At 55.2% G+C, this 23177-nt stretch overlaps 1 protein-coding gene and 1 long non-coding RNA gene across 2 annotated transcripts; both read right to left on the reverse strand.

The window, feature by feature from the left end:
* Window positions 1-3683: 3683 nt before the first annotated feature.
* On the reverse strand, window positions 3684-5558 carry LOC120393097. Its single transcript, XR_005591903.1, has 3 exons — window positions 5423-5558; window positions 4869-5033; window positions 3684-4453 (listed from the first exon to the last, which is right to left on the reverse strand). It is a non-coding gene; the product is annotated as an uncharacterized LOC120393097 (long non-coding RNA).
* A 12679-nt stretch (window positions 5559-18237) lies between these two features.
* Window positions 18238-23152, reverse strand: LOC120393101 (protein SON-like). Its single transcript, XM_039517717.1, has 8 exons — window positions 22741-23152; window positions 22241-22356; window positions 21446-21541; window positions 20963-21067; window positions 20486-20621; window positions 19621-19715; window positions 18985-19137; window positions 18238-18346 (listed from the first exon to the last, which is right to left on the reverse strand). Exons 1-8 carry the CDS (start codon window positions 23018-23020, stop codon window positions 18245-18247), a joined length of 1083 nt encoding a protein of 360 aa, XP_039373651.1. The 5' UTR covers window positions 23021-23152; the 3' UTR covers window positions 18238-18244.
* Between the last annotated feature and the right edge of the window lie 25 nt (window positions 23153-23177).

Genomic DNA, 23177 nt, shown 5'->3' on the forward strand with positions numbered 1-23177 from the left:
TGAATTCCCCAGACTTAGAAGAAAAAGAGTAATTCTGTTCTAGCACTGATAGAGCTGAAACGGACCCTTTCCTTTGCTTCCAAGTTTGTTGGTTTTGTCAGATAAAGTTAAGGCTCACAATAATTGGATGCATCTTCTGCTGCTCTGAGATTTGGAAACTGATTAGTTAATCTGTATGTTACATAGTGGCAGTAAACTGACTGAGATCCAAAACTCTTTCTACATTTGTCTTCAATACAAAATCTAGAAAAGAAGTCCAAGCAATTAGTAAGGAATGCTGACTCTGCAAAATAACTATTGCTGATAAACAGCTGGTAAGGAAGTACTTGGGAAATGTGAATACCTACTGTACAAATCAGCTGTTCTGGGTGATGTGTCTAACAAGCTTACTGATCCACTACCATTCCTTTTTTTTTAAACTCAGGGACAATTCAGGAGGTAATGAAATACTGGAGAAATGGAAATTTAGCACCTTATTTTCAATGAAGAATGATTCTGGCAAATACCACCCTAGAAGTGGAACTTCTCTCTCTAGCTGAAAGAGAGTAATGCAAGGGCATTAATATCTGGTAATGCATCCAGTTTGGTGGCGATTTCTGGTAGAAAGTAGAGATTGCTGGTAGGGTCCGTGTTCATTAACATCTTCATTACTGAACCACATTGAATAGTTTCCAACTTTGCGTTACAGAAAAGGATGTTATTAATCTCCCTAGACTCACCTCCACGGCACCAGGCAGCCAGGCCCTTCTCCCTCGACCGACAGAGAGAGACTGATCCTTCCGGCTTCCCTGGCTTTCTTATAAGCCCCTGTCGCTCAGTTTGAGGCATGGCCCCAGCTGCAGCTACTTCCCCCAGTCAGCCAGGATTTTACCTTGCCCAGCCCCAGCCCTCTGCAGGGCTTTTCCAACAACTTCCAGGCTGGAGCGGGGGGGGGTCACCCCGTTACACGGCACAAAGATAAAAGATTTTCTTTCTATTAAAAAAACCCAAAGGAAATTAACAAACAAAAACGCTTCATTTAATGTTACTCACGTTTGCTTTCATCAATAAAATCATTAGGAAATACAAAGTCAAGGCTTTTAAACAGGATGAAAAGGTTACAAAGTGAAGCATTCTCAGGTTAGCAAATGTCCAAAGAAGTGTTGCCCTGGCACCCTCAATTCAGTCCTCTTGTGCATTTGCAGGATGATGCAGACTTTAATGACATGATCCCATAGTATTTTTTTCCCACAGGACCCCTGCCTTATTCAGCGCACAGGGGTTTCTGCTCTGGGGCTGGGTATTGAAGGAGTCTGTTGCCTGTAGGATCCCTGCCTCATTTCTTGCAGAGTTAACCTTGCACAGGCAATGCTTATTCTGGTATTTCCTAGCTTGAGAGTGCTTCACTTTGCAGCCTTTTAGTCCTCTGTGCATTTCCTAATGTTTATCGCTTGCTTTACTGAGGAGAACAGTCTCCATAACAAAGGGCTTGGTTATGTGTGTGTGTGTGATGTCTCCATTATTTATCGGGTCAGTATCACTAGTGTGCGCTTTACAAGCCAGAGAAAGTAAGGACACTCCCTGATACAAAGCCCCTATGATCTGAGGAAGACTGACACAGACAAAGAAAGCAGGAGATGTAAGAACTAGGACGTTCTTTCTTTCTTTCGATGAATAGTCATTTGTTTATTATGAATTATTATTATGATTAAAGAAAGGGTGGTGGGTTGGGGAACTTGTGTGGTGAGGAGGTTCTATGCAGAAGTTCCCATTGTTTGGCACATGCAGCTGATCTGAAGTGCCGCGCAGTGCTAGGTTTTGGGTAGCAAGCCCCCTCACAATGGCAAAGAGCCTTTTCAGAACTCTGATGCAATCTTCTCTTGATGCTCATCATCTCTGGTGGCCTTTAACCTTAGGCTCATCTCAAGGTCTTTCCACCTCTGGAATGCTCTCTGCTGATTTGCTGCCTTCTTGTGGCATGCCCCATTTCTAGCCAGATTTGTCCAGTCCTTTGTTCCTGTAGAACTAAGTGTGGCTGGAACATTAGACTGGAAGAGTTTGCAACAAAAACAGTATGCAGCATTCTGGGGTTTTGAGTACTGCGGCAGAGCTCTGACCTTGCTCCCGTGGGTCCTGCGCTTCTAGGCGGTTTATGCAAGCCTCAGTGGCTCACTGTGACCCTCCACGTAGCCCTTCTCTCTCTAGGGCCAGAGTATCAGAGGGGTAGCCGTGTTAGTCTGGTTCTGTAGAAGCAGCAAAGAATCCGGTGGCACCTTATAGACTAACAGACCTTTTGCAGCAGTTACAGTCTACTAAGCCCTTTTCATCATAGGCTGCAAGGAGGTTGGTGAGAGAACTCCCACAGTCTCTGTTCAGCCTCCTGTCCTGACAGGGACCTGACTTCCCCTTCCAGGAGCTGTTCCTGTAGTTGTGGGTTGGGGGAACCCGCCTCTACTCTGGGTTCGGCCCAGGGACCCTAATGGTAGCAATTGTTGGCAGCCAACCTTTCACTGCCAGAGTTGCTACATTTCCCTGGGCCACTTCCCCACAGCTCTCCTACTTCTCCCTTCTTCACCCTTACCTTAGGGCTCCTTTAACGATGGTTTGAGGGTGTCTTCAGTAACGAGCCCTTCAGCTGCACTTCCTCTCCTCTGGCTCCCCTCTGCCTGACTGGGTGAGCCCTTTTTATAGTATCAGCAGGGCCTTAGAGTCAGGTGGTCACATTACTTAATGGCCTCACCTGACTCGTTACAGGTTAATTAAAGACAGGTGTTCTCATTAGCCTGGAGCAGCCCCTGCTCTGGTCAGTCAGGGAACAGAAAACTGTTAATCCAGTGGCCAGTATATCTGCCTTCTGCTATTCTGCTGTACCCAACTGCCCTGGGTCTATCACAGTACATAAGCCATGGCCTCTCTGCTTTGTCACCATTGGGGATTTCACACCAGGAATGTGTTGGATGGAAACTTCTATTTTCATTTTCTTTGGGGAACATGAAGTTTTTCACTTGCTGTGGCCCAGGCAGTACAAGGAAGTCCCTCAGGCTACTGCTCAAGTGGGTCCACAGTCCTAGATCATCTAGATTTAAGGAACTAAACTCAGCAGCAGCTGTATCTTGTGCCTCCACCACACTCTTCTCTGATCTACACTTTTCTTCAGGAATGTGCATGGTTACATCCATTTGAGATGGAGATATGGATGCTGCAGTAGCTGCCAGGTCTCCTGCACTCTGACTACCTGGAAGATCAGGCATCTCCTCACCACTCACATCCTCACTGGGGCCGGAAGGCTCAACGTGAACATTTGTGTCTGTGTATCTCAGGAGAGCTCCTTCCTGCTTAGACAGAAAAGCTTCCTTTGCTGTCTTTCCTTTTCTGAATGCTGCCTCAGAGGGGCGTTTTCTTCTTTCACTCATGACTGCTGTTCTGTGCCAGCTAGAGTGGCAGGGGACAAATAAGCAGGCTGGTAGCAGGGTCTGAATGAGGGAAGATATCAGCATCTTAAGGGCCTAACTGGCTCCTACTACTTCAGTTGACTGACTGCCTATTCTCCTCAAGCGGGTTCAGGGAAGCAGCAGGAAATAGGAAGCTCCCTGAGAAGCTGGTGTTAATCTGTCCAGACTCCTGGGGGTGCTCGAGAGGTACATAAGAGGCTCCTCCTCCTCTCCCTCCCTGCAGCTCCTGTTGCTTTCTGTTATTCCCTCTCCCCTTTTCTCCTGTCTGCCTGTTATGTCTCTTGTTCCCCCTTCCTCCAGCACAGCACTCCACCATCTCTGTGCATCTCCAGCAGAGAGAAAACATATGCACCAGCACCAGACACAATTTTCTACGCTCTGGATCCTAGTGGTGCCCTGCCACAGTTTGGCACCTTAGGCAGCCGCCTCAGTTCGCCTCATGGTAAGGCCAGCCCTGTCCTGTGGGCACGGAGAACCTAACTCCCATTGAGGTCAGCCAGGGAGGCTGGATGTGCACATTGCAGGAAATAGATGGTCAGGGCAGCATAATCCACTGAAAAAACTGCAGTTTGCTAATTGCAACCCAGGCTCTCCCTGTGTGGCTCTTCGTCCTGCCTCTGCTGGCTGGAGCATGAGCAGAGCTTTCTGAGACAGCTGCTGCGGCTGTGGCCAGCCAGCGAAGTGCGTTTCCCATCGTCTCTCTTCTGGCTGTGGATGTTTGACTGCAGCAGCCCCGCAGAGGTCCCGGCCTTGCTCTCTAATGTCCATTCTCCTCTTGCTTTCATGGTGCTTCTTGGACCATGGAGTAGCCTCAGGAAAACATCCCAGCTGTGGACACAGGCACCAGCACCAATTCCCCAAGCCAGAGTCCCCTTTGCAATCCAGGGAACCAGCCTGGGTTGTCTGGAGCGCAGGGTGTGGCCCATGGTGACTGCAGACCCTGCCACTGCTGCACAGCGACTCCTGGGACCCTCTAGCCCATCAGCACTCGGCTCTCCCGCATTCTGCTGAGCGGCTGAGATCTGGGGGAACAGAAACCCTTTGTGAGAGACGGAAAATCTCCTCCCAGGAACACTCTGTCAATGGCTGCCAGAGGCCGTCCATGTGAAACCCCAAATGTGCAGCCTCGGATTCCCACAGGGAGATCTCAGTTCATTCACTTGTCACACGTGGCCGCAGTCTCTGACAGGGGGAATGTAGAGGTTTTTGCCAATCCTCCCTTCTGCAGCGCCCATAACAGGATGAGGTTTGGCCTTGTGATGCGAGCCCTGGGTCTGAGAATCAGGGCTCCTGGGATCTGGGGCTCTGGAATGGGGTGTGGTCTAGTGGGTGGAGCTGGATTTGTTGACAGTGAATGAGAGGGGCTTGTGCTGAAGGACCCTGGGTCAATCCCCACCAATTCCCGTGATGTCTACATGTGGCCATGATTTTACTTACCTCTCAATGTAGGTTATTTAGCCCATTCCTGGACACAGGTGTTATATCTGCTGCTGGCCACCCCTGAGATGTAGGTCCTTCATCCACACAAGGACATGGCACATCAAGGTCAATCCAGCAGCTCCCATCCGGTCTTCACCTCCGCAATGGACGGCGAGCTCTAACCTGAGCAGAGAAAGACAGGGTGGTGTTCTTGAGGGGAATCTGCTGGAGCTCCTGCATCCCCTGCCCCACCTCACACCCCGACACCCTAAGGGTTTTCCAAAGATACCACTAATCTCGGATAAACAAAGCAGCTGAGATGAGGTCAATGTGGGTGGATTTACTGAGCAGACTGGTTCTAATGGAAGAACAGATTTCTTCCCTGCTCTAGGGAGATTCCCATAGGAAAAGTCTCGGATGGTTGGGGTGGAGGCAATGCAAACCCTCAGCCCCTTGAATGGCAGGAAATCAGGACTCGGGGAGTTAAGGGGTGTCTCTGTCCTGCTGGAGGGAGCAGATCTGGAGATCAAGAAGAGCACTAGTGGCATTGTAGGAAAGCCAGTGACTTCTACCTGTGAAGGTGGCTGAAGCTTCTGGCAGACACTAGAGTCCCGGATCCTTGCACCTCCTTTGGGGATCCCTTTCCTAGGAATAAAATAAGGACACCACACAGAGAATGACATTTGAATCCCAGGTCTGGGATCCAGGGCAAAGGATGATCTCAGCCAGGCTACGTACCAGGAACCTGATTTTGGTCCCAAGAGCCACAATTACCCAGAGGAGGTTTTCTTCCTCATTTGCTTTCAGGTTATTTACTCACAGTATTCATTTGTCTGCTTTGCGGTCTCCACTCTCTGCAGCTGTTCATTGGTTTTAGTAACAGTCTTTCAGTTTTGCTTCTGTTTCCATTTCTTACAGTGTAGCATCTGCTCAGCACTTTTTAATAAAATAAAACAATTCAAAACAAAATCCTGATCCTATATTGAAGAGGAAGGTTCCTGAGAATTTGGCTGCAGAACTTTAGTGTCTGCATATTTCAGTCCCTATTATTTATTCAGGTGCAGGTCTGATGTAATCTAAGCCCCAAGAATGCCCATATGATGCACGGGGTGGGGGCTTAGAATACCTGTTAAAAGAGAGTAGATTAAAAGGTGGGGAAATCAACCAATGCATCAGCCCTTCTCTGCATCATTAAAGCACCAGGCATGGGAGCGAAACAGGTTAAAAATCCCCATGGTTCTTTCCGACTAGACAGACATCCAGAAAGAAAAAGGCCTTCAGCCAATTATTTCCTTACACTCAGAAGGGGTGAAATTCAGCCCTGTGTAGACAGCCAGGGCAAGGTCTGTGCATCACAGCGGGGTTAAGTGGCACTTCACTGCCCAGGTGCTGGGAGACTTCGGTGGCAGTTTTCCTCCTGGATTGGAACAGCCGGCTGGAATCCTGTGAGGTACAGAGCAGAGAGAGGTTTGGGCCACAACGTTCACCTCAGAGGCTGAGCTTCTGCAGACTTTTGGGATGTTCCCATCTGAGGAGGAGGATTTTGGCCAGCCCCAGCTCAGAGCTTTCAGTCACTTCAACCAGTGATTCTCTGGCACAGTTGATCTAAAGCAGCTGAACTTTTCAGGCCTTGCCCCCATCTCCGACCCCCCTCCCACCTCGCATTGTCCCCTAACAGCCCTCTCCCTTCTCTCGATCCCTGCCAAGCCCAAATACAGAGCCTAGCCCACGCTCCTCCTCTCTTAGACCCTCTCCTCACACGATCCTCCCCTACCTTTGACAGACTGATCCCGGTGCCCTTTACCCAGCTCCTGGAGAAATCATGGCTCCTCAGGACAACCTGGGAGTGGATGGTTCCAACCTCTGTGTGGGGTGCGTGGTTTTCCGTCTAAGCATCACTGAGAGCCAGCACGTCTCGATTTCACAGGACGAGGGAAGTCTAGGAAGCGCTGCACTTCTTGAGGGCTTCCAACTTCGCCCCATTTATGAATGGCTTCCACCTTATTTGGATCAATTGTAACATCTTCTGGGGAGAGGATGTACCCCCAAAACTCTGTGGAGAGTTGGCTGGAGGTTCCGCTTTTCCAATTCTGCGTTGAGACCATGCTTCCGAAACCTCTCCAGGTTCGGATGTGCTGCGTGTGCTGCTCTGGGTTCTCCAAAAAGAGACGTATGTCACCCGCATAGATGACACTGTCCCCAAATACATCACTGATGAAGTGCTGCAAGGTCAGGGGACCATTAGTTAGCTCAACTAGCATATCAGACCATTAAAATGTCCATCGTCTGTTTTGAAATCTGTCTTCCATTTGTCCCTTGCCCAAACGAGCCTTAGATTGGAAATCCTTGCAGATGAAGGTTGATGAAACTCTTTGCAGATTTCCTGTGAGCCAACAATTGTGGGATTCACAGCAGAGGGTAATGGTTTCAAATGATTGCTTTGTTCAGGAGCTGATTGTCTAAAGAGAGGCGTAGCAGAGTCCCACATTTCTTCTTCCCCAAAAGGGCCTGCTCTTAGGACCGGTTTTCATGACTGTACGCAGGGAGAAGGTGAACAAAAGGACGTCACACAGGTTAATGAATGGTTAAGAAGTGATCGCTTCTTAATGGGTAAGGAACCGGGGGTCGTGTAAATCTAAAAACAAGCAGTGGGCTGCTTACACTGTTTCTGTTATGAAAATCAACAGCTCAATGATGCCTTCCTACATGGCCTGGAAACCCTGGACAGCGTTGCATGAAGCAGCGAAGATAACCGGGCCCACCTTGGTTTTGCTCAACGCCGATACAAATTGTTGAAGAGGACTCTGAGGATGATGGCCATGAGGTGTTTCGGAGGAGGCTTGGCATAGAACTAACTGAGCCAGTGCCACGTTGTGGCGTAAAAAGTCACGCGGACTATTGTATGTGTTGCTGTTTATGCTGCCCTTAAGCACTGCCTGAGGAAAAGCTTTGTGAAGAATGCGAGGGCCGTGTCATAGATTTGCCAGGCCAACGGCCCATGACTGGGTGACTTGGACTTTAGTGGATATAAACCACAAGCTCTGGGGCCTATGTGCTGAGCTGGGTTTGGAAAGATGATGAAACACGGTTATTGCCGGAGGTTCTGCTGTGCAATGTCTGTGCCTAAGCCAAGAACATTCAGCGCAAGAGGACCTTGATCAATGCTGTGCAATTGAGTGGAGCCCTGACTGTGTTTTAAAGAAAATAACCTGCTTACAGCTGGAGTGGAAAAATTGCAGGCACCTTCTGGTTCATTTTCTTTAAAACACAGTCAGGGTCTCCACTCACTTGCACAACATTTCTCCAGTTATGGCAATCATGTGAACAAGGACGTGTGTATCATGAACTGTGGGTTTTGCTATAAAACCTGTTGAAAAATCTCTATTCAGGGGACGCCAGTTTGCTGTGCCCCGCATGCTCGTAATAAAGGGCCTCGGCGATTCTGATCCAAATACAACGCGGGCGTTTTTCCACGACACGGCGTGATATTGGCCATCTAGTCCGCACAAAAGTTACAGATCCCTGCTTAAGGAAAAGACTATTTGTAAGAAATCTAAAAGGATTCAGCTAGAGAAAGGTGAGGGGACAAACACACGATAGAAAACTTGGTAGCTGTACATTTAAAAAACAAACCCTATTGAAAAGGGCTTTGTGACTCTCTGTGTTTCTGTTTGGAGGCCTTTGGCCCTTAAGTGAGCTAAAAGTTTTAATGAAGCATCTTGGCTTGGTTTCAAGGAGCTGTGTGTCTTTTAAATCAAAAATCAATTTTGTGTGAGAACATAGAGATTGTGGGTTGAGTGTGTAAAAGTGACCCATTTACAGCAAAAAGCTGAAATGTATGTTTGGGGGGGGAATCCTAAGAAATGTGCTTACAGTAAAACAAACAGGCTGTTCAGACCTGTGTTTGAGTACAATAGAGTTGACTTATCCTGTTTAACTGAGTGGTTTTAAACCCCACTCCCCCCTCACTGAATAGCCAGGGTGACTGTGATTACTTACCCTTGGTGCCATAGGGTTAAATTTGATGTGGGTGGGTGGTTGTGGATGGTGAGTTCTGATTAATATGAAATGAAATAAAACCTCAGGAATTCACAGATGCTATTGGACAGTTTCAATATGACCCCAGGAGCTGGTGGAACACTATTGGACAGATTAAATATGGCCCTGGAGTTGGTCGAATGCTCTGGGTCATTCTTTCTAGAAAACACCCCCACTCCAAACTTTAAGCATGAAAGAAACGTGTTTAAAAAAAAAACAACTCAAGCCCCAAGACATTCATTGATCTCTGCAAAGGGCCCCCTGCTTGGAAATGGGGACTGTTCAATACTCAAGAAGGCCCCACAGAAACATTTATTTTAACTTACAGAGAAAAAGAAAAAAGAAAAAAGAAAAAAAAAGCCCTGTTGTGCAGACAGCTTGGTCCCCCCACCCCAGATCACCACAGGGGGTGCTGCGGGACGGGTTCCTAAAGTCCTTAAGGATCTATTAGTTCAGAGCTGTGGGAATTAAATTAAGCTGCTAGCTACTATGCTGAAGTCTGTTGGAAACAATGGGCTAAGATGGTCTAAAAACCTCAGGTCTGTTGGAGACTGTTCTTTTCAACAGAAACTTTCTTGAAAGGCTGCTGGACGGCAGACAGAGGTACGGCTGGCTGGCTTGAACTCTGAAACTATACATTGTATAATGCCTCTCTTTGCCCAGGCTGTCTTAGGAAAATAATGGTGCCTATCTTCATTGCAGCGTGATCTGCTTAGCATGGACCCAGTAACTTTAAGCTGCACTTCACCACCAGGCCAAGGGAAAAACCATTTTAACTATAGTTGTGCTTAATATTGTTTTTAAAACCTTTAGTTATTACACAGTTTGTATAGGGATTTGGTGGTAATAGTCACTAACATTTTTGCTTGTTCTTTAACCTGAAGGCCCAAACACACATGGAGGGAACAGGACCAGCATGTGCCTGCAACACTGGATCCCTTAGTGAAAGGGAACTTTTTTGCAACTGGTTTTTAAAAGCATGTGGGGAGGGTGTTATTGAAAAGTATATGGAGGCAAACTTGGTTTGGTGTGTTTCTAAAGCTGCTGATTTGTGTGTGAGAGGGGTCTGGGCAAGGCATAGGTGTAGGGTGTAAAAGTACTTGGTTTGTTTCAAACCAACAGGGGTTTTTTCCTGTGCAAAATGTGGTTTAAAATGGATTTTAAAAGCAGTTTGGTTTTTATTCTGCAAATTGAGATGTATTTTAAAAAATGTTTGAGGTTTTTGTTGTTTGTTTGTTGTTTTTTGTTTTACGTTTTAAGTGGTAGAAATAAACTCAAAACCTGTTTGTCGTACAGCCTGGACTGGGTGATTTGGTTTAAAGCTGTGACTTGTTAAACAGAAAAAAACCCCTAATGAATATTTAGTTTTGAAGTTTACAAGAGGGTTTCCTGTGTTTTATAATAATGCTGTTTGCTCCACAGTACGGTGGAAACATGAGAGATCCCTAGAGCAGAGGGAAAACAAGCTCAGAAGAAAAGGGAACGAGACAGCTGAAAGGGAAAATTCACCAGCATCAGTGACTGATGGATGGATGAAGCCCAGTAAATATATTTTGCTTATTGGTTGGTTGTTCTGTGAGGTTTTGTATTTGAAGTGAATACATAGGTGTGGGTGAGAAAGTTGGTAAAGTTCAGTTTTGTAAAATGGTTCCCCCCCCACCCCCCATAGGCCTGGGCAACTTTTCTGACAATGCTTAGTCAGTGCTACAAGGACACCTCCTCCAGACCCGCCAAAGAGCCAGGAATCTGCTTGGAGACCTTTAACAACGCCTCAGCCTCAGCAGGGCTTTAAAGGGCTCAGAGCTCCGGCAGCTGTAGGGAGCCCAGAGCCCTTTAAATTCCCCTCCACGCAGCTCCAGCAGCTGGGTTGGGGCTGGGATTTAAAGGGCTCACAGCAGGGGAAAGTAACTTCCAGGACTTACCGGTACTGCCGGAATCCTGAGGGCATGGCCTCAACCGGAAGAGGTGGGGCCTCTCAAGATTTAAAGGTCCTGGAACACCAGCTGTGGATGGGAGCCCCAGGGTCTTTAATTTGCCCCAGGCTCTTTAATTTGCCCCTGAGCCCAGGGTTGATTTAAAGGGCCCAGGGCTCAGGCCGCTGCGGAGCCCCGAGCCCTTTAGATTCCCCCCGCAGCTCCGGCAGCCGGATTCCGGTGTGGATTTAAAGGGCCCGGAGCTCCCACGGCTGCGGGGAGCACCGAGCCCTTTAAATCTGGCCCCAGCCCGGCTGCCAGAGCTGCGGGGGAAAATTAAAGGGCTCTGGGCTCCCTGCAGCCGCCAGAGCTCTGAGCCGTTCAAATCCCTGCTGAGGAAGCCGGTGTGGTCCGGCACGGCATATTGGCTCTTCCTGGTATGCCGTACTGGACCATAATGGCTTATTTTCATCTCTGCTTCAGAGATCCCACGGCTGCGGGGAGCCCAGAGCCCTTTAATTTCCCCCTGCAGATCTGGCAGCTGGGCTGGGGCCAGGATTTAAAGGGCTCGGAGATCCCGCAGCTGCGGGAATCCAAGAGACCTTTAAATACCCCCTGCAGCTCTGGAAGCCAGGCTGGGGCTGCGAATTAAAGGGCTCAGAGCTCCCGTGGCTACAGGGAGCCCAGAGCCCTTTAAATTCCCCCGCAGCTCTGGCAGCCGGATTCGGGTGTGGATTTAAAGGGCGCGGAGCTGCCACGGTTGCGGGGAGCCAGAGCATTGCCGGGCTGGGGCCGGGATTTGAAGGGCCCAGAGCTCCTGCCGCTGCAGTGAATACCGAGCTTTTTAATTCCCAGCCCCAGCCCGGCTGCCGGAGCTGCGGTGGGAGGGGAGGAGGGATTTAAAGGGCTCTGGGCTCCCCGCAGCTGCCGGAGCTCTGAGCCCTTTAAATCCCCACTGAGGAAGCTGGTGCGGTCCAGCACAGCGTACTGGCTCTTGTCACTATGCTGTACTGGCCCGTACCAGCTTACTTTCATCTCTGGCTCAGAACTCCTACGGCTGCGGGGAGCCCAGAGCTCTTTAAATTCCCCCCGCAGCTCCAGGAGCTGGGCTGGGGCTGGGGCTGGGAATTAAAGGGCTCAGAGCTCCTGCAGTTGCTGGGAACCCAGAGCCCATTAAATCTCCCCCCGTCCCACCCGCAGTTCCAGCAGCTGGGCTGGGACTGGGAATTAAAGGGCTCAGAGCTCCTGCGGTTGCTGGGAACCCAGAGCCCATTAAATCTTCCCCCTTCTCCCCACACAGCTCCAGCAGCTGGGCTGGGGCCGGGATTTAATGGGCTCAGTGCTCCCCATGGCTGCGTAGATCCCAGAGCCCTTTAATTCCCCTGCACGCAGCTCCAGCACCCAGGCTGGGGCAGGGAATTAAAGGGCTGAGGGCTCTCTGGAGCGGCAGGAGCTCCAGGCCCTTTAAATCCTGGCTCCAGCCGGGTAAGGCTCAGGCTCCCCACAGCCATGGGAGCTCCGGGCCCTTTAAATCCACGCTCGAACCCGGCTGCCAGAGCTGCGGGGGGAATTTAAAGGCCCTGGGGCTCCCAGCCACAGCCGATGCTCCAGGACCTTTCAATCTTGAGAGGCCACACCCCCTCAGGACTCCAGCAGTACCAGTAAGTCCTGGAAGTTACTTTCACCCCTGACTTAATCATTCCTTTACCTGTGTTCACGTTGTGCGCCGGTGACTCCCCCGAGCCGCAGTCGCATTCCACCTCTAAGGGGGTGGACAAAGAGAGGCCACCATGCTCATTGGGGTGTCTCACAAGCAGTTGGGTTTTGGGTTCGGGTTCCGGCGTATCCATCAATGGCTGGGCCAAAGGGCTCCCCTCGGTCGCTCCCTCCTCCTCCTCGGCACTGTCGCTGATGTAGCGCTTTCTCCGCGGATGGTCAAAGACCCTCGGGGTGAAGACAGAGTCCGAAGTTCTCACGGGGGTGGTGAAGGAGTCCAGGTTTCCTCTCAGCAGCCTTCCCACGATTTCTAAACCATGTGTCCTTGGTGAGAGATGGCCTCGTCTGTCCAGCGCTGGGACTTATGAGGTGATGGTGCTGCACTCTGATTGGCAGAGGGCCCTGGGAGGAGTTCTTAATGGGGTCATACGGCCCACTCCCGGACGGGTCCCCCTGCCCCAGAACTCACCCTGATTGGTCAGAATCCCCTCTTGGGGTGGTCCTTCCGGGAGGAAACCCATCCTGATTGGTAGAGGGTGGTGGGAGGAGTTCTTAGAGGGGTCACATGACACACCTGGCTTCCAGTCATGTGGCCGCCTTGACCACGAAGTAATACCCCCATGGGGCGGGACTTCCGGTGACAGGTGGGAGGGACTAAGGAGTCATGGGGCGGGATTAGGGCATGATTAATGGTGGGGTGTAAGGGTCCGGGTGCGGGTCCCCTTTTCCAGTGAGGGGTCACTCTTCGCCTTCGGGCGCCTGGGATCCAGGCCGCCTCACTACAGGAGGCTTGAATAGAAGTTTAGTCGATAAAGCCCAGGCCCTAGCTCAGGGCCGGGCAGCACCAAGAGGCAGGGCTCAGACCCTCGGGCAGGGCTGAGCAGCAGTTCAGTCTGTAAAGCCCAGGCCCTAGCTCAGGGCGGGGCAGCACCAAGAGGCAGGGCTCAGACCCTCGGGCAGGGCTGAGCAGCAGTTCAGTCTGTAAAGCCCAGGCCCTAGCTCAGGGCGGAGCAGCACCAAGAGGCAGGGCTCAGACCCTCAGGCAGGGCTGAGCAGCAGTTCAGTCTGTAAAGCCCAGGCCCTAGCTCAGGGCGGGGCAGTACCAAGAGGCAGGGCTCAGACCCTCAGGCAGGGCTGAGCAGCAGTTCAGTCTGTAAAGCCCAGGCCCTAGCTCAGGGCGGGGCAGCACCAAGAGGCAGGGCTCAGACCCTCAGGCAGGGCTGAGCAGCAGTTCAGTCTGTAAAGCCCAGGCCCTAGCTCAGGGCGGGGCAGCACCAAGAGGCAGGGCTCAGACCCTCAGGCAGGGCTGAGCAGCAGTTCAGTCTCTCAAGCCCAGGCCCTAGCTCAGGGCGGGGCAGCACCAAGAGGCAGGGCTCAGACCCTCAGGCAGGGCTGAGCAGCAGTTCAGTCTGTCAAGCCCAGGCCCTAGCTCAGGGCGGGGCAGCACCAAGAGGCAGGGCTCAGACCCTCAGGCAGGGCTGAGCAGTAGTTCAGTCTGTAAAGCCCAGGCCCTAGCTCAGGGCGGGCAGCACCAAGAGGCAGGGCTCAGACCCTCAGGCAGGGCTGAGCAGCAGTTCAGTCTGTAAAGCCCAGGCCCTAGCTCAGGGCGGGCAGCACCAAGAGGCAGGGCTCAGACCCTCGGGCAGGGCTGAGCAGCAGTTCAGTGTCTCAAGCCCAGGCCCTAGCTCAGGGCGGGGCAGCACCAAGAGGCAGGGCTCAGACCCTCAGGCAGGGCTGAGCAGTAGTTCAGTCTGTAAAGCCCAGGCCCTAGCTCAGGCGGGCAGCACCAGAGGCAGGGCTCAGACCCTCAGGCAGGGCTGAGCAGAAGTTCAGTCTGTAAAGCCCAGGCCCTAGCTCAGGGCAGGGCAGCACCAAGAGGCAGGGCTCAGACCCTCAGGCAGGGCTGAGCAGCAGTTCAGTCTGTAAAGCCCAGGCCCTAGCTCAGGGCGGGGCAGCACCAAGAGGCAGGGCTCAGACCCTCAGGCAGGGCTGAGCAGCAGTTCAGTCTGTAAAGCCCAGGCCCGAGCTCAGGGCGGGCAGCACCAAGAGGCAGGGCTCAGACCCTCCGGCAGGGCTGAGCAGCAGTTCAGTCTGTAAAGCCCAGGCCCTAGCCCAGGGCGGGTCAGCACCACGAGGCAGGGCTCAGACCCTCAGGCAGGGCTGAGCAGCAGTTCAGTCTGTAAAGCCCAGGCCCTAGCTCAGGGCGGGCAGCACCAAGAGGCAGGGCTCAGACCCTCAGGCAGGGCTGAGCAGTAGTTCAGTCTGTAAAGCCCAGGCCCTAGCTCAGGGCCGGGCAGCACCAAGAGGCAGGGCTCAGACCCTCAGGCAGGGCTGAGCAGCAGTTCAGTCTGTAAAGCCCAGGCCCTAGCTCAGGGCGGGGCAGCACCAAGAGGCAGGGCTCAGACCCTCAGGCAGGGCTGAGCAGTAGTTCAGTCTGTAAAGCCCAGGCCCTAGCTCAGGGCGGGGCAGCACCAGGAGGCAGGGCACAGACCCTCGGGCAGGGCTGAGCAGCAGTTCAGTCTGTCAAGCCCAGGCCCTAGCTCAGGGCGGGCAGCACCAAGAGGCAGGGCTCAGACCTCGGGCGGGGCTGAGCAGTAGTTCAGTCTGTAAAGCCCAGGCCCTAGCTCAGGGCGGGGCAGCAACCAAAGGCAGGGCTCAGACCCTCGGGCAGGGCTGAGCAGTAGTTCAGTCTGTAAAGCCCAGGCCCTAGCTCAGGGCGGGGCAGCACCAAGAGGCAGGGCTCAGACCCTCAGGCAGGGCTGAGCAGCAGTTCAGTCTGTAAAGCCCAGGCCCTAGCTCAGGGCGGGGCAGCACCAAGAGGCAGGGCTCAGACCCTCAGGCAGGGCTGAGCAGCAGTTCAGTCTGTAAAGCCCAGGCCCTAGCTCAGGGCGGGGCAGCACCAAGAGGCAGGGCTCAGACCCTCGGGCAGGGCTGAGCAGCAGTTCAGTCTGTAAAGCCCAGGCCCTAGCTCAGGGCGGGGCAGCAACAAGAGGCAGGGCTCAGACCCTCAGGCAGGGCTGAGCAGTAGTTCAGTCTGTAAAGCCCAGGCCCTAGCTCAGGGCGGGGCAGCACCAAGAGGCAGGGCTCAGACCCTCAGGCAGGGCTGAGCAGCAGTTCAGTCTGTAAAGCCCAAGCCCTAGCTCACGGCGGGGCAGCAACCAAAGGCAGGGCTCAGACCCTCAGGCAGGGCTGAGCAGCAGTTCAGTCTGTAAAGCCCAAGCCCTAGCTCAGGGCGGGGCAGCAACAGGTACAGGGCTCAGACCCTCAGGCACGGCTGAGCAGTAGTTCAGTCTGTAAAGCCCAGGCCCTAGCTCAGGGCGGGGCAGCACCAAGAGGCAGGGCTCAGACCCTCAGGCAGGGCTGAGCAGCAGTTCAGTCTGTAAAGCCCAGGCCCTAGCTCAGGGCGGGGCAGCACCAAGAGGCAGGGCTCAGACCCTCAGGCAGGGCTGAGCAGCAGTTCAGTCTGTAAAGCCCAAGCCCTAGCTCAGGGCGGGGCAGCAACAGGTACAGGGCTCAGACCCTCAGGCACGGCTGAGCAGTAGTTCAGTCTGTAAAGCCCAGGCCCTAGCTCAGGGCGGGGCAGCAACCAAAGGCAGGGCTCAAACCCTCAGGCAGGGCTGAGCAGTAGTTCAGTCTGTAAAGCCCAGGCCCTAGCTCAGGGCGGGGCAGCACCAAGAGGCAGGGCTCAGACCCTCAGGCAGGGCTGAGCAGTAGTTCAGTCTGTAAAGCCCAAGCCCTAGCTCAGGGCGGGGCAGCACCAAGAGGCAGGGCTCAGACCCTCAGGCAGGGCTGAGCAGCAGTTCAGTGTCTCAAGCCCAGGCCCTAGCTCAGGGCGGGGCAGCAACAGGTACAGGGCTCAGACCCTCAGGCAGGGCTGAGCAGCAGTTCAGGTAAGTCCAGGCTCCTAAGCCCAAGCGGTGGGGTTGAGGGGGAGACTGCCACCCATGAGTGGGATGGCAGGGGGGACACAGGCCCACCCACTCCACTGTGTCCCAGCCCGGGGCCCTAGCAGCTGCGGGGATCCGCTGCAGTCAGTGGGGATCCTGGCCTCAACACACTGACATAGGCTCAGGGTCAGCGGCAGCCAGACTGGGGTCGGCTATCCCCGGGCCACTTCCACTCTCCCCCTCCACTGGTGCCTGTGTCGTTGCGGCTTCAGCCGGGGGGCCTACCAGCATCGGCTCCTCAGGAGAGGGGTGTACCGGTGGGCTCGACTCCTCCTCGGGGTACCGGGTTCGGGGCAGGCTCGGCCAGTCCTTCTCTGGGTACCGGGCTAGGTGCAGGTTCGACCAGGTGTCCTCTGGGTATCGGGCTTGGGGCAGGCTTGGTTCGGCTGGAGCTCGGGCACCAGCGTCTGTCTCCTCCCGCGGTCGAGCTCCAACTGAGCGCTGGGCCCGGGCTTTTGTACTTCCTGTCCCGCCCCTTGACTTCCGGGGGGCGGGGACAGGCGGCGGTGGCTCCGCCCACTGAGGCAGCTGATCTGGCTTATCCCTCTCAGGTGCGCCTGGGAGCCAGGCCGCCTCACTACATGGGGCCTGTCTACTGCTGCCAGGTGTTGAGTATGTGCAGGCAGAACCGGAGCCAGTGTCAATGTCCAGGCCGGAGGTCAAAGCCGGGTGGGCAGAAGTATGAACCAATGTCCATATCCATGCAGAGGTCGAAGCCATGTAGTTGAAACTGAAGGTGTTGGGGAAGATCAGGAGGAGGAGGAGGCAATGCTGTGCAGCGGGTGGGTGGAGGGCCTGGAGCAAGGCTAGAGAAAGGCAAGGAGAATACTGAGCCGGGGTTCAGAACCCAAATCTGGAGCCAAGAAGGGTCATGCCAAAGTCATAGCTAGACACTGGAGTCAAGAGCCCAGCCAGAGTCAACAGCGAGAAACCGGAGGGCAGGGAAGGGCAGGGCAGGGCGTACATGCGGGCAGGAATGAGGATGACTTACTGGAGCCTGGAGACCCCTTATCGGGGGACTCCCTTCCTAGCAATAACAGAAGGACAGCGGGATGACAAAGATGTCTCTGAGCCTGGGGACCAAGCCAAGGGGAGCTCCCATCCAGGCTGTGTGCCAGGACCCCATCACCCTCCCTGTTCATTTCACACGCACAGACCCCCTGGCCGGAGGGGAGAATAAAGGGCAGAAGTGAAGGTGCCCCTGGGGGAAAGGCTCTAGGCCGGGACCCAGTCCACTTCCCAGATCTACACCCAGGATTGTGTGACCAGGCCCACAGCCCTTCCTCTGCGTCTCAGTTCCCACCTGCCGGATGGGGAGGCTCCTCCCCTGCCCCAGGGTGTTCAGGGGGAGTTTCATTCCTGGCTGGGAAGGGCTCAGATACCAGGTGGGTGGATTGGGCCCCAGGTGGGGGATGGTCGGACATTCGCTGCATCAGAGGTGACAGGGGCCATGGGAAGGTCTGAGCAGTGATGATGGGGGAGGGGCCCCATGTCAGGCCACCCTCCCAGACTGCAATGGCTATTGAGCACAACCCCTGGCTCTGCGGATGCTCTCACTTCTGGGCCAGCTCCACAGCCTGATTCTTCCCAACCAGTATCTGGCCTGAGCCCAGCCCCAGGGGTCGGGGTGGGGCAGGGTGTCCAGAACGAGGTGCTCAGCCTTGGTTTCTCTCAGTGCTGCGGGGGGCTCTAAGGCCGCTCCCCCCAGCCCTTCCCCCCAGGCACAGTGAGACAGAGCAGTACCTGCGGCAGGGGTCGAGCTGGTCATGCGAGGGGGCCTTCAATCCTGCCCCACGGAGCACAGCTCCTTCAGGGCGTCGGGCAGCTTGCCCATGAGCCTGATATTAAATAGCTGTCCCATGATTTTGTTTGTAATTTCCCCCTGTTGCAAGGGAACAAGGATCAATCAGAGACTCCGACACCCATGAGAACGAAGGGTATTAACGGCACCGGGAGCCAGCAACATTTCCTCCCCACATCTGAGGGACGGATTCCCCCGCCCAACCCCCGAGACGAAATCTTGTCTCTTCTCTAGTGACTTCCATCCCCTCTCCCACCATTGTGGAATGAACTCCTGCCCCCACTCCTCTCAGTCCCCCCGCGAGAACTGTTCTACCTCCCAACCCAGCGGGAATCCAGCTCCGCTCCCCGGAGTCCCCTCAGCCACCCTCGCCCCCTCCAGCCGAGGGCTGGGAGGCTTTGGGCAGTAGTGCCGGGGGGTGAGAGGAAGTGGACACCTTTCCCCAAGGGATCCCCATGTCCTTAACGTGATGCCATGGGCAGTGGCTCTGGTGAATGGGGCACTTATGCAGCCTCTGCTGACTGACTCCACCACATCAGCCAGGCTGCCCTGCTTTGAGCTGCTCAGGGGAGAAGCTGGCACTGACCAATGGCACCTGTCTGGGGTCACCCTCTCCTTGCTCCCTGGTCAGCGCATGGGGATGGGATGGGAGCGATTTTCAATGGCCTGGAGGTGAAAGGCCCTGGGGGTCTCTACCCAGGTGACCCCTCTTTGGTTACCTCGTCCTCTAGCAGCTGGCCGGCTTCCCCCACGATGGAATACATCAGCACCAGGCCAGCATGGCTGATGCGGTTGTGGGGGTGGTGGATGGCCAGCAGGCCCGCCTGGAGGAAACTCCTCTTCTGGTCTTCGGTGAATATTTCTCCGAAGACCTAAAACCAAAAGAACCAGAGCCCTTGCAATGGCCCAGAACCAGGCTCCAAATCCCTCTAGTGTCTCACAAGGTGGAGAAGAGTCCTGGGGCAGCCAACCTTTGGGGTCCCATGGACCAGGAACCCCCTTCAGTAGGAGGCTGCAGGCACTGAGGCCTCCAATAGCTCTTATGGAGCAGGATTCACCGCAGGTGCCATGAGATGCTGGGAATGTGTCTGCGCGCTCTGGAACCCAGCTCACACAGACAGCCCAGGACCCCTGCTGCTCCCAGCAGCGACAGCTCCTGCAGCTCACCCACTAGAGGTTCGGGGTCTTTTAGATCTGGATCATTCCCACGCCTCACCCCACGGACATTCCCAGGAGCCTCACATACTCTGTGGAAATAAGGAGCAGGCTCTTGCCCTGTGTCCATGACACACTCACTGCAGCGGGACACAGCTCCACACCTGAGCTGCTGCAATGCACCGGCGGAGAGTCCTTACCTCTCCCACCCTGGCCAGATTTCTATATCCCAGGCACTTGGGGTCATGGAGCCCGTCCTGGCACCACAGGTCTGCTGCCTTCCTGGTCTTGAGCCCTGGGAGAGAAAGACACACCCATTGGGGAGGTTTGGCCTTCCGCTTTCAGTGCCTGTTTCCTTCTGGGTACACACTGGCCAGGCTCCTCCTGGCATCCGCGGCCCAATGGAATCGCAGGGTCCATGCCAGGCGGGTTAGTACCAGAAGGGGGATTTGTTTCAGCCCTCACAGTAATCATGTGACCCTTACGGTCATTGTGCTCTGGGAGTGGGTGCCTGTTCATGGGGGTGTCTAATACTGAGAACCCCTCACACCCACTGAAGTCAGGATCTGGCCCTGGCTACCTGACTGGTGACACCCTACAAGCTTTGTGTCCATCTCCTGTGGTGCCTGTTCCTGCCCCTGCCCTCATGACGGGCTCTTTCCCTCCATGTGTCTCAATAGCTCCGTTCCTGTCCCCTCACGAGCTGGCTGCCCCATATGGGGTGGGCTGATTTCCCTGGGCTGGGGGACAGAGCCGGGCTCTGAGATAAAGCAGCCAATTTCCTGGCACTTTCACACTCATCTCCTAATTCAGAGAGGGGGATAGAAGGAGTCATCATCTAAGCTGGGGTCGGTCTCAGAGGAGGGGGCTTCTTTCTGTAGGGTCCCATTGCCCAGCAGAGGGAGTCTCAAAGGAGGGGCCTTGTTTCTATTGGGGTTCCTCTTTCCCGCTACAGCGGGTCTAAGCAGAGAGGCCTTAGTTCTAGAGGCGTCCCAATGGCCAGCTGGAGCTAGTCTCCCAGAGGCTCGTTTCCATGGGGTCCCATTGCCCAGCTGGGTTTCTTACCCCTCTTCTGGAGCAGGAGCTTGTGCAGCCAATTGATCCCACCCTTGGCATGCCGACTGATGTCACTGGCTGGGTGGTATGCACAGAGACCCAGCTGCAGCACAAATTCACCTGCCTTGGAGAAGGTGGAGGAGGTCTGGTGGAAGGAGAAGGAGAGGGGAATCCATCACCATTCTCCCTTCAGCGCCCCAGCGCCCCTGGACCTGAGCTCTGCTCCCACCCCTCTGTAGGAGGCACTGGGGGAGAGCAGCGAGAGCCCTCTTCCTTTCTGTCCCCAAGGGAGCTCGGAGCAAAGGGAGCAGGGCAAGGGCCCTCGCTGAGCACTCGCTGCCTCGCTGCTCCAGAATAACAAGGGCCAGGCACGACCCTGCCAGCCAGCGGCCTATGGAACGCAGTCCCTTACGGACCCAGGGGGACCAATTAGCCAGGGGATGAGGAACTTGACTCTGCAGGACGCTGGGGTCAGAGGTCACTTACGTCAAATCCAGGCAGGGAGGTAGCAAACTGGAGCAGGGCCGCGCTGGTCTGGACGGCCCTGGCTCTCTCCTGGGTGTTTTTTGCCAGGAGAGAGCGATGGATGTGCTGCGGGAGAAGGAGGCAGGGGAGGGTCAGCGGGCAGGCGTACATGCTCTACAAACCAGCCTCTCCCCCTCCCCAAGGGGCTGAGACTTTGTGCTCAGGGTGGAGTAGCCGAGCCCTGGTCGCAGAGCTTGAAAAGGGGGTTCAGTCTCTCAGGCCCCAGCCAGGCCTGGTGCTCACTGTTAGTGCTTAATGCAACCATGCAGAGCTCTGGCTGACAGTCCCAGCTCCTTCCCCCTGCACTGGCAGCTCTGGGAAAGTGTGGCCGGCTGGGTCCAAGCTGGGAGGACACAATGGAAACGTGGCTCTTCTAGTCTCTCCTTTGCTGCCCTCCCACAGGGTTCAGGGGCAATTCCACCCCAGACCGTCCATTCTACTCACCTCCAGGAGGTGCTGCAGCTTCTCCACGGTGGGGGTCTCTGTTAGGCAGCCCCTGAGGATGGTGTCCAGGCTCCGCAAATGGCGGTTGTGCAGAGCCTGCAAGAAGAGGGAGCACCCGTCAGTCATGGGACACGGGGCTACAGCAGTCAGGGGACAATGAGGAGGATTCTCCAGGAGCCCTGGCAAGACTCAAAAGGCGCATCCTGGCCTCTCCCATTCACATCACTCCAGGGACACTTAGCAAGAGTTCATGGCCGGATGCCTGCTGCCTCATTAATCCTTGCTCTGAGCAGTTCTCTGGGCAGGGCCTGGTACCCAGCAGAGTATGGATCAGCCAAACTGCAATGGGTGGGAGGTAGGATCCCTGGGAGAGTCCAGGCAGGAGATCAGAGAATGAGGAGAGGAAGGAAGGCTGGGATCAGCCACGGAGGGGTAACGCAATCCCCTCTGAACCCCTGATCCATGAACAGCACGTCAGGATCAAGGCACATGCCCTGGACCCCAGACCCAAACCAGCTCCAGGGCTCAGGACCTCCATGGGGTTGGACAGGGAAGCCGCCCGCTTCCCAAAACCAGTGTCTCCCTGCGCAGACAGGGGTTGGAACTTGGACAGTGTCTGCGAGGACCTTGGCCTGTGTGGGACAAATGTCCCCACTTTGGGGTGCCAGATAACAGAGGAGATGTGTCCCCCCATTGGGGATGAGGGATTCTCTTGTGCAAGACCCCCTGCCTGGGTGGGGACGGAACAAGGAGCAGGACAGACTGGGTGGCAGCGCAGCTGGGGGATTTTTGTACCTCAGCTCTGCCCTGCAGGTGCTGCTGGATCACCAAGATGATGTCTTGCTCCTCCTCCTCCTCTTCCTCCTCCTCTTCCTCCTCCTCAGGCCACGACACCTGGGCACTGGAGGTATCTGCACCAGGGAGGGAAGGAGAAAGTTTAATCCCTTCTGCTGCTGGGGGGATGCAGTGGACAGAGAAGGCTCCATGTTTCCCCTTTCTCTGTAAGGAGCCGCATGGCGGCCAGGGCCCCACCCTGCCCCTCCCAGAGATGCCCTCAGCCCCATCAGCCTCAGGGCCCTGTGGCAGTCAGCCCCCCACCCCAACATGATCAGGGAGGCTGGAGCTCCCCAACTCCGCCCAGCATCCCCTGCCATGGGGCGTGTCTGTGCCACCCCCACTGGTGTTAGTGGGGTCACGTGGGTCAGTCCCGGCGCCTTGGCGAGCCGATGGGCACAGGGTGTTACTAGTCCCCCACCGCCCCAGTCCTCCTCCCTTTCCCCTGGGTCTCCCCTCACCTCCAAAGAAGGAGCCTTGAAAGACAGGGCTGCCAGACCGCACGGAGGAGCTTCTGGCCCCGCAGGAGAATGCGGAGCTGCTGGTGTCTGCAGCGCCGCAGTCCCTCAACTCCTGCTCGGGGCTGGCAGGAGGCTCCTCCATGGCCAGGGTGGGGCTGGCGGGAGGCTCCTCTGGGGCCAGGCTGGGGCTGGCGGGAGGCTCCTCTGGGGCCAGGCTGGGGCTGGCGGGAGGCTCCTCGGGGGCCAGGGTTGGGCTGGCGCAGGGCCCCTCAGCTGCCATGGTGGTTGGCGGCTCCTGCTGGGCCCTGGGGCGCAGCTCCTGGCTCCTTGGCTTCCTGCAAAGGAAGCCCCAGAGCTGCCGTCCCCGGCTCCTGCCCTCCCCTGGCTCTCTGCTCCACAGCTGAACCCGGGGCCACCTCCGTTTCGGCCCAGATGGT

Source organism: Mauremys reevesii, unplaced genomic scaffold (assembly GCF_016161935.1).
Source record: "Mauremys reevesii isolate NIE-2019 unplaced genomic scaffold, ASM1616193v1 Contig147, whole genome shotgun sequence".
NCBI lineage: Eukaryota > Metazoa > Chordata > Testudines > Geoemydidae > Mauremys > Mauremys reevesii.